Here is a 14,576-nt window from a genome sequence, read left to right on the forward strand (position 1 = left end):
TTGTATTTTTAGTAGAGACGGGGTTTCACCATGGTCTCGATCTCCTGACCTCGTGATCCGCCCGCCTCGGCCTCCCAAAGTGCTGGGATTACAAGCGTGAGCCACCGCGCCCGGCTTTCGTATCTTTTTTTATACAGTCTTAGTGAGATGGCAAGGTTGGAATCCTGGCTACACCATTTACTGGCTGTTTGACCTTCAATAAATCAATCACTCTAAGCCTCTATTTCATCTATAAAAGGGGAGTGATAACTCCTACCTCATTGAACTGTTGTGAGGTTTGAGTGTGATAATGTGTCTCTAGTACACTGCTTGACACTAAACATTGCAACATGTCAGGCCTCTGTTCCTGGAGTTCCTTGAAGGAATGTCTTACTCATTCTAAATATCCTTGTAGACAGCCTGGCACAGGGGTAGCTGTCAAGTTGCAGAACTGAACTAGTTGCTTTACTATGTCAGTAGCCACCCCTTCCAGACTTCCTGCTTTTCTCTTTTTTTTTTTTTTTTTGAGATGATGTCTCACTCTGTCACCCAGTCTGGAGTGCAGTGGACGATCTCAGCTCACTGCAACCTCTGCCTCCCAGGTTCAAGCAATTCTCCTGCCTCAGCCTCCCAAGTAGTTGGGACTACAGGCACGCACCACCACGCCTGGCTAATTTTTGTATTTTTAGTAGAGACGGGGTTTCACCATGTTAGCCAGGCTGGTCTCAACCTCCTGACCTCAGGTGATTCGCGCACTTTGGCCTCCCAAAGGGCTGGGATTACAGGTGTGAGCCACAGCGCCCAGCCTGACTTCCTGCTTTTCAAGGAAACGTTGCACAGGATTTGTTCTGGGTAGGGCAGGTAATTATCTAGGACCTTACTTCCCTCAAATTCATTCATCTCACAGATATTTCCTGAGCACATTCCACATTTGCCTCTCCTGCTTTAGTGAGTTTAGAAGTTCAACCATCTCCTTTCTCTTTCTGTGTACAGGGAGTGAGCTGCTTCTTTTTTGGCCAGGTACTGAGCAAAATATTTTTTTTTTTTTGAGACGGAGTCTTGTTCTGTCGCCCAGGCTGGAGTGCAGTGGCATGATCTCAGCTCACTGCAAGCTCCGCCTCCCGGGTTCACGCCATTCTCCTGCCTCAGCCTCCTGAGTAGCTGGGACTACAGGCGCCTGCCACCACGCCTGGCTAATTTTTTATATTTTTAGTAGAGACGGGGTTTCACCGTGTTAGCCAGGATGGTCTCCATCTCCTGACCTCGTGATCTGCTGGCCTCAGCCTCCCAAAGTGCTGGGATTACAGGCGTGAGCCACCACGCCCAGCCTAATGTCTGTATTTTTTGTAGAGATAGGGTCTTGCTGTGTTGCGCATGTTGGTCTCAAACTCCTAAACCCAGAGGATCTCCTGCCTCGGCTTTGCAGAGTTCTGGGATTACAGGCACAAGGCACCATGCCCGCCCCTCTTTTCTTCTTTTTATACTTCATTTTGTAAAATTTTTCCAGGGTGGCTGGGCACGGTAGCTCATGCCTATAAGCCCAGCACTTTGGGAGGCTGAGGCAGTGGATAGCTTGAGGACAGGTGTTCATGGCCAACATGGCAAAATCCCATCTGAAATGAAAATACAAAAATTAGCTGATTGTGGTGGTACACACCTGTAATCCCAGCTACTCAGGAAGCTGAGGTATGAGAATCACTTGAACCCAGGAGTCGGAGGTTGCAGTGACCCAAGATTGTGCCACTGCACTCCAGCCTGGGAAACAGAGTAACACTCTGTTTAAAAAAAAAAAAAATTTCCAAGGTGGATATCATTTCACATTTCATATTTCCTGTACAATATGATTTGTCCTTGAGGATTTTCTATTTTATTTTCTAAGTAAAGTTAGTTTTAATAAGGACTAATGTTTATTGTGCCAAAGACAAAATTACAACAAATTTAACGATCTCGACTGGATTCCTTCCTTCCTTCCTGCCTTCCTTCCTTCTTTTCTCCTCTTCCCTCCCCTCCCCTCTCTTCTCTTTTTTCTTTCTTTCCCTCCCTCCCTCCCTTCCTCCCTTCCTCTCTTTCTTTCGACGGAGTCTTGCTCTTTCACCCAGGCTGGAGTGCAGTGGCATGATCTTGGCTCACTACAAACCCCGCCCCCCAGGTTCAAGCGATTCTCCTGCCTCAGCCTCCCTAGTAGCTGGGATTACAGACGCACACCACCATGTCTGGCTGATTTTTGTATTTTTAATCAAGACCGGGTTTCACCATGTTGGCCGGGCTTGTCTCAAACTCCTGACCTCAGGTGATCCACTCGCCTTGGCCTCCCAAAGTCCTGAGATTACAGGCATGAGCCACCATGCCCGGCCTTGATTGGGCTTTTTCTACAAAAAATTCTTGTGAAACCTTTCTGCAATATTTTATAATAAAGTCCTACTGATTTATATTTGATTTTATATTTGTAAGTCAGGTGAAATGAGTGAATTCTTCCTTGTGCATGAATGTACTACATGTTGCAGAACGTCTACCTTTCCTGGGCTCCAGCCACTAAATGCTCAAAGTGCCGCCTAATCATTGTCTCTATTAAAGATGCCCCACAAATTTCCAAAATGCCCCTGGGGTGTGCCTGAGAGCCACTACCCTAGGTGCCTCTCTTCAAACACCTAGGCCTCACTGCAGTGGCCAATAGGGGCATACTAGGTGGCCACAATCACGTTCCTCTGTCCCCTTTGTATAGCACTTGAAAAAGAGTTAGCTAAGGCCTGGTACAGTGGCTCATGCCTGTAACCCCATCATTTTAAGAAGCTGAGACAAGAGGATCCCTTGAGGCCAGGAGTTCAAGACCAGCCTGGGCAACATAGAGAGACTCCGTCTTTACAAATACATATATATATATATATTTTTTTTTTTCTATTTTTTTTTTATAGAAAAGGGTTCTCCAGTGGCCAGGGCGCACTGGCTTTTGCCTGTAATCCCAGCACTTTGGGAGGCCGAGGCGGGCAGACCATGAGGTCAGGAGATGGAGACCATCCTGGATAACACGGTGAAACCCTGTCTCTACCAAACCCCATCTCTATTAAAAATACAAAAAAATTAGCCGGGCATGGTGGCGGGTGCCTGTAATCCTAGCTACTCGGGAATCTGAGGCAGGAGAATTGTTTGAACCCGAGGTGGATGTTGCAGTGAGCCGAGATCGCACCACTGCACTCCAGCCTGAGTGACAGAGCAAGACTCTGTCTCAGAAAAACAAGCAAACAAAAAAAGACAGCTATATATCTAGGGAAGACATAAATATATGTGAAAAGCAGAAGTACAAAAATAGTTCGGCTGACCCAGCAGCAATTTTGATCCCATCCCAGCAAGACCTGTCCTGGAGTGTAGGTCTGGCTCAGATAGCAAACTCCAGCCCTTTCACACTGACAGGTATCATATCACAGGCTCCTAGGTCTTTAGGTCCCATGGAGAGTGCCCCTCCCAGTTCCACTGTTAGTTACTTCTATGGTCTGTGTTCAAGTCAAATAAAGACACTTGTTCATTCCATGCACAGCACAGAGTAGGTGCTCAAAAAAGTACTTATTATACAGATGAATGAATGAACAACTACTACCAGTTAACCTAGAATCTGTCCTTTCAGCTCTAGTTTTTAAATTTAATTTAATTTTATTTTAGAGACAGGGTCTTGGCACAATCACAATTCACTGCAGCTTTGACCTCTCAGGCTCAACTGGATCCTCCCACCTCAACCTCCATAGTAGCTGGGACTACAGGTACATGCCACCATGCCCAACTAATTTTTGAATTTTTTTTTTTAGAGATGGGGTCTTGCTGTGTTGCCCAGGCTGGTCTCGAATTCCTGAGGTCAAGCAATCCACCTGCCTCAGCCTCCCAAGGTGCTGGGATTATAGGCGTGAGCCATCACTCACCTCTAGTTTCTGGCCTGAGGGTATATTACTCTCTCGGACTACTGACACCAAAAATGATTTCACTCTTGGGTGGGACCTCTGCTGCCCCTTACCCACTAGGGTGTGGGTTTTTTTGGTTTGTTTTTGTCTTTTTTAAGACAGGGCCTCACACTGTCATCCAGGCTGGAATGCAATAGTGTGATCTGGCTCACTGCAGCCTCGACCACCTGGGCTCAAGGGATCCTCCCACCTTAGCCTCCTGAGTAGCTGGTACGAGAAGTGCACACCACCACACCAAGCTAATTTTTTAACTTTTTATAGAAACAGATTGCCTAGACTGGTCTCGAACTCCTGAGCTCAAGCAATCCTCTTGCCTTGGTTTCCTAAAGAGCTGGAATTACAGGTGTGAACCACTGAGTCTGACCTTAGGGTGTGGTTTTACCATTGGATTCATGTGATTTACCAATGCTTCAACAGTAACCACAGCATTCACTGTACAGCCCAGTGCAGATGGAAGGTCCTTGTATCTCATATGATCTCTTCCAATTTTTTGCAAGATAATAGTCAGTCTTTCATGACTGCTTATTACGTGCACTAGCCTGACAACTCTACATTACAGATAAGAAAATTAAGACTTAGAGGCCAGGCGCAATGCCTCATGCCTGTAATCCCAACACTTTGGGAGGCCGAGGCGGGTGGATCACAAGGTCAGGAGACCAAGACCATCCTGGCTAACACGATGAAACCCCATCTCTACTAAAAATACAAAAATTTAGTCAGGCATGGCGGTGTGCACCTGTAGTCCCAGCTATTCGGGTGGCTGAAGCAGGAGGATGGCGTGAACCCGGGAGGCGGAGCTTGCAGTGAACCAAGATCGTGCCACTGCGCTCCAGCCTGGGTGACAGAGCGAGACTCCATCTCAAAAAAAAAAAGACAAAAGAAAAAAAAAGAAAACTAAGACTTAGAGAAGTTAAATATGTGGCAGAGTGAAGCCTAAGCTCATATCTGTCCTAATCTAAATTCTAAGCAGCTCTGAGTCATCAGGTCACACAGACTGCTTCTCACATGCTTCAGGAATGCCTTTTCAGTCTTCCTTAAAGGTTGTAAACAGTTGCAAAGCAAATTTCATGGTTCCTGTTTCTTCAAAATCTCAAAGCTCTTCATTCAGCCAGGCATGGTCGCTGGAGCCTGTATATTCAACCACTTGAGAGGATGAGGATCTCTTGAGCCCAGGAGTTTGAGACGAACCTGGGCAATATAGGGAAAGCCCTGTCACCTAAAAAAATAAATAATACAACCAGCTCTTCATTTAGAGGCAAGCACAAAATAGGTGCTCAATGTTTGTTGAATGAATGAGTTGTTACCAACCATATCCCACTATTCAAGGTCCTGCTTGTCAGTGTTTCAGGGAGTGTTCTTGGCAAAGGAGTGGTGAACTTCAGGAAGAATGATGCTGACTCCGAACACAATTATTTATTTATTTATTTATTGAGACAGAGTCTCGCTCTGTAGCCCAGGCTGGAGTGCAATGACGTGATCTCCGCTCGCTGCAACCTCTGCCTCCCAGGTTCAAGCAATTCTCCTGCCTCAGCCTCCCAAGTAGCTGGGATTACAGGTGCCCACCACTACACCCAGAGAACGTTTTGTATTTTTAGTAGAGACAGGGTTTCGCTATGTTGGACAGGCTGGTCTCAAACACCTGACCTCAGGTGATCCACCCACCTCGGCCTCCCAAAGTGCTGAGATTATAGGCTTGAGCCAGTGTGCCCAGCCTGAACACAATTATTAAAGTCGAAGTGAGACCTAACAGAGGAACTTTGGTTGCGGCTACAGGAAATATGGATTCAAATACTGAACACCAGCTAGGCACAGTGGCTCATGCCTATAATCCTAGCACTTTGGGAGGCTAAGGTAGGAGGACAGCGGAGCCCAAGAGTTCGAGACAAACCTGGCCAACATGGTAAAACGAAAAAGTTAGCCAGGCGTGGTGGTGCACACCTGTAGTCTCAGCTGAGGTGGGAGGATCACTTGAGTTGAGGTAGTGGAGGCTGCAGTGAGCTGTGTTCCTGCCACAGCACTCCAGCCTGAGCAACAGAGCAAGACCCTGTCTCTAAATAAATAAATATAACAAAAATAAAACAAATACTGAGCCAGCTGTGGTGGCTCCTGCCTGTAATCTCAGCAGTTTGGGAGGCTGAGATGGGCAGATCACTTGAAGTCAGGAGTTCGAGACCAACCTGGACAACATGATGAACTCTCTACTAAAAATACAAAAATTTGCTGGGCCTGATGGCGCTAATCCCTGCTACTCAGGAGGCTGAGGCAGAATTGCTTGAACCTGGAAGGCGGAGGCTGCAATGAGCCAAGATCACACCCACTGCTCTGGGTTGCAGTGAGCCAAGATCACACCACCTGGGCGACAGAGCAAGACTGTATCTCAAAAAAAAAAAGAAAGAAAGAGAAAAGAAAGAAAGAAAAAGAGAAAGAAAGAAAGAGAAAGAAAGGAAGAAAGAAAGAGAAAGAAAGAAAAAATAAAAGCATTGAGAGTGCTGGAGCAGTGTGAGTGAGATGGATAGTGGTAAAAAGTGACCTTGGAGAAGGAAATTGGGAGGCCAGATTGTGTAGGGTTTTGGTGGCCATGGTAAGGAGTCTGAATTTTGTTCTAAGATGGAAATTCACTGTAGAGTTTGGTGCTGGGAAGTGACAAGATCACGTGTGTATTTTTAAGAGATCACTTTGGGTGCTGTGTAGAAATCAGACTGTAGGAGTCAAGTGTAGAGGGAGACCAGCATCCAATTACAGCCTGCCATTAACTTGCCAGGTTCTTCTTCCCTTCCTTCAGCACACACTACTCTTTCCCACCGCTTAGCCTAGTTAACACTTATTCTTTCAAAATTAGCCAGGATGTCACTTTCTCTAAGAGCAACCGCGCCCCCTGCCGCCTCCCCACCCCACACACCTCCTCTAACACAAACTCATAGCCCTCACATCTTCTTTGTCACTTTTTCTCCCCCTTTTTTTGAGACAAGATCTCGCTCTATTCCCCAGGCTAGTCTCGAACTCCTGGGCTCAAAAGATCCTCCCGCCTCAGCTACCCGAGTAGCTCCTTTGTCGCTCCTATCACTGCTGTGATTAATTGTACAAATGGCTTAATGGCATTTATAGCGCCCAGCTCATCAAAGGCAGTGGCCTGCCAATCGTCAGCCGGCAGGGTAGAGACCAGTCCAGTCCGTCCTCGCTCCCATGTGCAGCCCCAGTGCGCATCGCGACACCGGCGCTCGTTGCCGCGCTCCGTGAAAGTTTGTCACATGTCCGAAGAATGCATGAATTATATAACTTTCTTCCCACTCCAGCCCTCAAAAAGCAAGTGGATACAAGGACTTGAAGATTTTATAATCTCTTCATTAGTAAAATTTGACCATCCTTACCATTAAAAATAATGATAATGATGAAAAAGTCTAAGTGCGAACGCCGGGAGGGAGAGCTAACAAAGGGCGAAATATTTATAATGCCTACCGTCGGCGAAGAGAAACAGCAGCCCCAATCGGAGGCAAAAGGAAATTCCACCGCAGCCTCCAAAGGCGCGTGGGCGGGACTGGAGACTGGGGCCCAGCGCACTAGGAGCGGAAGTCAAGATGCAGCCCCACCACCCGCAGCCGCGAGAAAAGCAGCCCTGGGGAGGCGGGGCGGGGCCTCACTCGGAAAAGAGACGGTCACTTATCCAGAGGCGGGACTCAGAGCCCCCCCACAAATATCATTGGTCCACTTGAAGACGGACAACTCCAAATACGCTTAGCCCACTTGGGGCGCAAGCGTATTTGGAAAGGGAGAGGGTGCCCGACGCGAGAACTACGCATGCGTCTCAGCGCTTTCCCGCCAGCACAATCTTAGCGGATGGGGGGGCGATTGAATTCCCACAGTGAGGCCCACCGAAGCTCAGAGGATTCCTAACCTTCCTCTTTAGAGAGCCTCAGGTTAGGGAACGTCCAGTGCCCAGAAGCTGCCCCATGGGAATCCCGTTGTCCACCGCCTCCTACCTAATGTTTCGTTCTGGCCTTGCCCCAGCCCTTCCTGAGGCTGGGTTGTTACGATGGTGAATTATTCAAGATGTCTTGCAGCCTGACGCCATCTCTGGGCAGTGCTCCTGCATCCTCCCTGTCTTCCTTGGGAGGGCACCACGTTGCTCCTACAAGCACAGGGTCCTGAAACTCTTTACAAGGCCCCACTCTGCCACGTTAGTATCTTAACGAGTGTTTGTTGAGGAAGCACTGTGTGTTAGACCCAGTGCAATGAGCAAGTCCCTGATCTTGTGACCTTACATTCTGTAGGACGACACAAACGTATAAACAAAAAATAATTTTAGATAGTGATACATGCTTAAAACATGGCTATGTGGCCGGGAGCAGTGGCTCACGCCTGTAAATCCAGCATTGTGGGAGGCTGAGGCAGGTGGATCACTTGAGGTCAAAGAGTTCGAGACCAGCCTAACTAACATGGCAAAACCCCGTCTCTACTGAAAATACAAAACTTAGCCAGGCGTGGTGGCAGACACCTATAATCCCAGCTACTCGGGAAGCTGAGGCAGGAGAATCGCTTGAACCCAGGAGATGGAAGGTTGCAGTGAGCCCAGATCACACCACTGCACTCCAGCCTGGGTGAGAGAGCTAGACTGTGTCTCAAAAAAAAAAAAAAAAAAAAAAAAGGCTATGTGATAGAATGACTGGGATGGGGATTAGGTCCTCACTGAAATGGTGAGAGTGGAGTTAAAACCTGAAATTAGGTGACAGCACCAGATATATCTGGCCGAGGGTTTCGTGCTTGGAAAACAGCAGGTGCAAACGTCCTTGTGCTGGGAGGAAATTTGGCTGGAACAGAAGGTGGGCCAGATTGTAGCTAACCATAGTCTCTGAGAGCTTGGAGATGATTCTAAATACAATGGAAAGCCATTAAATTGAGGCAGAGCCTTGATATGACGTGCTTTATCATCATTTTGCTGAGTGGAGAATGGATTGCTGGGAAAAGTGAAAGATTGATTCAGAGGTTGTGGAGAGAGGGTGGCTGGAACTAGGTAGCTGGGGAGGTGGTGGGACGTGGATGAATTCAGGTTAGGATTGGTTGTGTTGGATATGAGAAAAGAAGTCGCCATGGTTCCTGGGCTTTTGGAATGTGCAAATGGGTAATGGAGGTGCCATTGAGATGGGAACAGTGGAAAAATAACAGGCGCTGGGGTGGGAATCAAGAGCTCAGTTGTGTGGCCGGGCGCAGTGACTCACGCCTGTAATTCCAGCACTTTGGGAGGCTGAGGCAGGCGGATCACCTGAGGTCAGGATTTGCAGACCAGCCTGGCCAATATGGCAACACCCTGTCTCTACTAAAAATACAAAAACATTATTAGCCGGGTAGCAGGGCCTATAATCCCATCTACTCAGGAGGCTGAGGCAGGAGAATTGCTTGAACCCTGGAGGCAGAGGTTGCAGTGAGCCAAGATCTCGCCGTTGCACTCCAGCCTCGGCAACAAGAGCAAAACTCTGCCTAAAAAAAAAAAAAAAAAGTTCAGTTAGTTTAGTTGTGGCCATGTTGAATCTGAAATACTCATTAGACATCCAACCAGATATGCTGAGTTGGATGGCGCTCATGAGAGGTCAAGGCTGGAGTTATGCATTAACATATAGAAAGATGGTACTTAAAGCCATGGACATTAGTAATAGGGCCACCTACAGAAAGAGTGGAAGTAGAAAAGAGGGCTTACGCTGGGTGAGGTGGTTCACGCCTGTAATCCCAGCACTTTGGAAGGCCAAGGCGGGCACATCATTTGAGGTCAGGAGTTCGAGACCATCCTGGACAACATGGTGAAACCCCGTCTCTACTAAAAATACAAAAACTAGCCGGGTGTGGTGGCATGCACCTGTAGTCCCAGCTACTCAGGAGGCTGAGGCAGGAGAATCGCTTGAACCCAAGAGGCAGAGGTTGCAGTGAGCCGAGATTGCACCGTTACACTCCAACCTGGGTGACAGAGCAAGACTCCGTTTAAAAAAAAAAATGATGGCCAGGTGCAGTGGCTCATGCCTGTAATCCCAGCACTTTGGGAGGCTGAGGCAGGCAGATCACGAGGTCGGCAGATCACGAGGTCAGCAGATCGAGACCATCCTGGCTAACACGGTGAAAACGTGTCTCAACTGAAAATACAAAAAATTAGCCAGGCCTGGTGGCACGTGCCTGTACTCTCAGCTACTTGGGAGGCTGAGGCAGGAGAATCGGTTGAACCTGGGAGGCAGGGGTTGCAATGAGCCAAGATCACACCATGCACTCCAGCCTGGCGACAGAGCAAGACTCTGTCTCAAAAAAATAAATAAAATAAAATAAAATAAAAATGACGGCTGGGCGCAGTGGCTTACGCCTGTAAGCCCAGCATTTTGGGAGGCTGAGGTGGGCAGATCATGAGGTCAGGAGATCGAGACCATCCTGGCTAACACAGTGAAACCCTGTCTCTACTAAAAATACAGAAAAGTAGCCAGGCATAGTGGCAGGCACCTGTAGTCCCAGCTACTCGGGAGGCTGAGGCAGGAGAATGGCGTGAACCTGGGAGGCAGAGCTTGCAGTGAGCCGAGATCGCGCAACTGCACTCCAGCCCAGGCAACAGAGCAAGACTCCGTCTCAAAAAAAAAATTTAAGAAAAAAAACAAAAACGAAGAAGGCTTATGTGAGGGCCTTGGGGCCCTATACTGTTAACCAGTTCAGGAGAGGTGTAAAAGCTTGTAAAGGATAACCAGAGCACAAAGTAGAAGAGCAATGTCCTCAAAGGGAAAAATTCAAGAAGATGCTGATTATGGAGATTAATTGCTGCTTCAAGGTCAAGTGAGATGCAAGCAGAGAAATGGTCACTGGATCTGACACCACTTTTGGTCACTCAAATTTTGGTCAGAGCAGTGGCTGGAGAAAGACGGGAAGGAGTCTGATGGGGGTGGGTGATAAGAGAATGGATGTTTAAGTGTGGAGGGAAGAAAAAGAAAACCTATTGCTATGAAAAGGAGCAGAGATACGGTCCATGGTTGGAAAGAGTGTCTTGAAAGTTTCTTTTTTCTTAAAAGTTTCTTCTGCACCATATTGCACAAGATCAGCAACCCCTGGCAAAGCCCTTCAGGTACCCAGTATCCCACTGGGGGTGAGGAAGGGTGTGTACAAGAGGAGAAGCAGGAGATAGGCAGGAATGTGTTGCAACTACGTATGGATAGGCAGCTAAGGGCCTGGTTGGTACACTTTTCTCTCAATATCAGGAACTCTGCCTGCCCTTTGGACCAGTCTTGGAGAGGTCAACTCAGTACCACACAAGATCATCACCCACCTTCAAAAAGAGGTGGGTGATTTGGATAGAGGGGGCTGCCAGTGAGAGAAGTTCAGTCAATTCTGTACAATACACATTTATTGAGCACCAGATATATGCCATGCTAGATGCAGGGACCCAGAGCATCAAGGAGCAATAGTCTGGTGGCAGAAACACACACAATGTTACTGTGATGTATTAAAGCAGTCAGCAAGAGACGAAGCTCAGGGCACTGTGGGGATATCCAGAGGCACAATACCTTCTGCCTGTCAGGCAGGGAGGGAGAGGAGCACAGGCTGAAGGAGAGTGGAAGACAGCAGTTGGCCTCTGATAGTGGGACTGGAGAAAGATTTCTAAGGGCCACTTCCTGTTTTCAGGGACTAGGTTGGGCTAGATATGGGGCTCAGGATGGACAAGGCTTAGAGCCAGGTTAGAGAAGATGAAAGAGCATTACTAGAGGAGTGGGGAGGCCTGGGCTATGCTCTTTATCTTGGGCAGGCCACGTAACCTCTCAGGGCTGTGCACTCCCTTATTTGTAAAACTAGAGGGTTGGGTCAGCATATTTTCCAAGGGTTCTTCTAGCATTGACGGTCAGGTTCCAAGAGGGAATACAGTGTCAGAAGTGGGACACTCTTCCTCATTTCTAATTTCCCAAAGGTTAATGACCTGGGAATTGAGAGGCCTGGAAAGAGGATCCAGATAAAAGCCAAAGTTCCTGGCAAGGCCAGGGCCACTGCCCTGATTGCTTAGGTGTGAACAGAGCTTTTCCAGTTTCCAAAGTATTCTAAATTATTTCCTAACACAGGAGCATTGAGAGAAAGAGATTCTTACCCCCATTCCACAGGGGAGAAACTGAGGCTCAGGGAGATTTAAGGATCATGCTGAAGAGGTTATCTGGGGACAAAGCTTACTCAGGATGTGGAGGGGGATGCTGAGGAACAGGGACTGGAGCCTGGGAAGGTAGGGCAGGCTGAGACCTGGGGGTATGGGTGGAATGTGTATGTGGTAGTGGTGTCTGGGCCATGGAATGAAGTGAAAGAAATAGCCAAGAGCTGGGCACTGAGGGAACAAGCTGGGGGGTCCCTGGGCGTGGGTTCCCTGGATCCAGGGAGTGTGAGGATGGCTTTCCCTGGTTCCTGAGGCATGGACCGATTCCCAGCCTGCATCTGAGCTCCGCTGTGCTAGCTTTGTGGTGTCTGGGTTGGGGAAGTTACTGTTAGAAAGTTGCCGTCAGCAGGCGTTGTTCCAGCTTTCCATGGAAATTCTGGGAGCTGCTCCTAGTTTGCGGTGGAGGCTTCCTTCCTTCCCTGCATTGGGCACTGGACCTTGACGGCCAGCGGGCTCCAAGGCCCAGGCTTTTTGCCAACAGCAACAGGCTACTGGCTGGGCCCAGGCAAGGGGGCCTTGGCAGGAAAAGTTCCTTGCTGTACCTCCACTATACTCAGAGGCCAGTGAGGGGGATACCAGACAGGACTCCTTCCTCCCTGGTGAAGTGCCCCTGCAGCTCCCCAGTGTCCACGCCATGGATATTTCCTCCACAGAAGTACAATGCTGATTATGATCTGTCAGCTCGGCAAGGGGCAGACACCCTGGCCTTCATGTCTCTCCTGGAGGAGAAATTGCTCCCGGTGCTGGTGAGTGTGCCCAGACCTCCCAGCATCCATGGCCAGCAGGGGAGGGGTCGGGCACACACAGACCCACACAGAGACTCAGGACAGCATGGGGGTCAGAAGCCCACCTTGAATCAGACAGGTTCACTGGCTCAGACCTGCCTGTTTCTTCCTGCCTACCCAATCCAGGTACATACTTTTTGGATAGACACCAAGAACTATGTGGAAGTGACCCGGAAGTGGTATGCAGAGGCTATGCCCTTTCCCCTCAACTTCTTCCTGCCTGGCCGCATGCAGCGACAGTACATGGAACCGTTACAGCTGCTGACTGGGGAGCACAGGCCTGAGGACGAGGAAGAGCTGGAGAAGGAGGTAGCTCTGAGACCGGGGGCTATTGTATGAGATGAGCCCCAAGGATGCTGGCCAGGAATGGGAGTGCTTAGGTGGGGAGGTGGCACTGTTCCCGCAGCTGCAAGCCTACCTGTGTCGCCCCTACAGCTGTACCGAGAGGCTCGGGAGTGTCTGACCCTGCTCTCTCAGCGCCTGGGTTCTCAGTTCTTTGGAGATGCGTGAGTCTGACTCCAAGTGGGTGATGGGTGGCTTGGAAGAAGATACAGGTTCAGATGGAGGAGCTGGGGCTGGGGCTGGGGTGGGCTCAGGCTCTGGATAGGAGGTCCCTGAGACAGATACTGGCCCCAGTGACAGTGTGACTGTGTGTAGGGTCAGAGCCTTCTCAGAGGTACAAAAGGGTAGGGTGGGAGGGCAGCCAGGCACAGGAGGGACCTGAAGAGCTGTGGGGCACTGAATGTGCCCTTTATGCAGCCCTGGGATAGAGCCCTATTCAGGGCCAGGCTGGCGCCACCTGGGGATCTCTCCCCATACCAGGTCTAGAACTGTGTGTCCTGTCCTTCCCTGGTGGCCGCCTGCTGCCCAGAGCCCACCTCCCAGGGCTGACTCTTCCTGCAGCTCCATCTTTACCCCTTCTGCCCCAGTCGTTCTCCTCCATTCCACCCTTCTCTCTCTGCTCCAGCCCTGCCTCCTTGGACGCTTTCGTCTTTAGCTACTTGGCCCTGCTGCTGCAGGCCAAGCTGCCAAGTGGGAAGCTGCAGGTCCACCTGCGGGGGCTGCACAACCTCTGTGCCTATTGTACCAACATTCTCAGTCTCTACTTCCCCTGGGATGGAGGTAAGGGGCAGATGGGAGGGGCAGCCCTGGGGAGAGTGGGCAGGGATCCAAGAACTAGTTCTCCTAACACACCTCCCTTCCTTGACCCTCAGCTGAGGTACCACCACAACGCCAGACACCAGCAGGCCCAGAGACTGAGGAGGAGCCATACCGGCGCCGGAACCAGATCCTATCTGTGCTGGCAGGACTGGCAGCCATGGTGGGCTACGCCTTGCTCAGCGGCATTGTCTCCATCCAGCGGGCAACGCCTGCTCGGGCCCCAGGCACCCGGACCCTGGGCATGGCTGAGGAGGATGAAGAGGAATGATTTGTCCTCACACTCCCAAGACTGGTTTTTCTACTCGTGCATTCCAGAGGCCCCCGTGCCTCCTCCTTGTTGGTACAGCTGGACACGGGGTGCTGCCCCCCAGAATAAAGCCACTCACACTGACTGGGTTCAAACATTTTCTCCTTTAAGAGCTGCCATTTTTCCTGGCTGATGCCACAGGAACCATCTGGGTGCCTGGGCACACCCACTGCTGCTTTAAGGCTTCCGCCGTGATGCTGACAGTGCTGCTCCACGGGCTCAGTTCTGCATCTCCAGGAAAGACAAAC

General features: G+C 49.6%; 2 protein-coding genes across 2 annotated transcripts in view; both read left to right on the forward strand.

The window, feature by feature from the left end:
• Positions 1-14,576, forward strand: part of THBS3 (thrombospondin 3) — a 54,265-nt gene that overhangs the window by 2,394 nt on the left and 37,295 nt on the right. The window lies entirely within an intron of this gene.
• Positions 9,011-14,412, forward strand: MTX1 (metaxin 1). The gene is made up of 8 exons (XM_058439723.1): positions 9,011-9,042; positions 10,955-11,007; positions 11,141-11,220; positions 12,729-12,821; positions 12,987-13,169; positions 13,296-13,366; positions 13,828-13,982; positions 14,075-14,412. The coding sequence occupies exons 1-8, from the start codon at positions 9,011-9,013 to the stop codon at positions 14,287-14,289; spliced, it is 882 nt and encodes a 293-aa protein (XP_058295706.1). The 3' UTR covers positions 14,290-14,412.

This window comes from Hylobates moloch, unplaced genomic scaffold, assembly GCF_009828535.3.
Source record: "Hylobates moloch isolate HMO894 unplaced genomic scaffold, HMol_V3 SCAFFOLD_5, whole genome shotgun sequence".
NCBI lineage: Eukaryota > Metazoa > Chordata > Mammalia > Primates > Hylobatidae > Hylobates > Hylobates moloch.

Bases quoted from the DNA above. Each gene is read 5' to 3' on its own strand.
- MTX1 (XM_058439723.1), top strand. From the start codon at position 9,011: ATGGTTCCTGGGCTTTTGGAATGTGCAAATGG. The intron at 9,043-10,954 runs GTAATGGAGGTG...TTTTCTTAAAAG, and splicing joins CTTTTGGAATGTGCAAATGG to TTTCTTCTGCACCATATTGC. The intron at 13,170-13,295 runs GTAGCTCTGAGA...TCGCCCCTACAG, and splicing joins AGGAAGAGCTGGAGAAGGAG to CTGTACCGAGAGGCTCGGGA.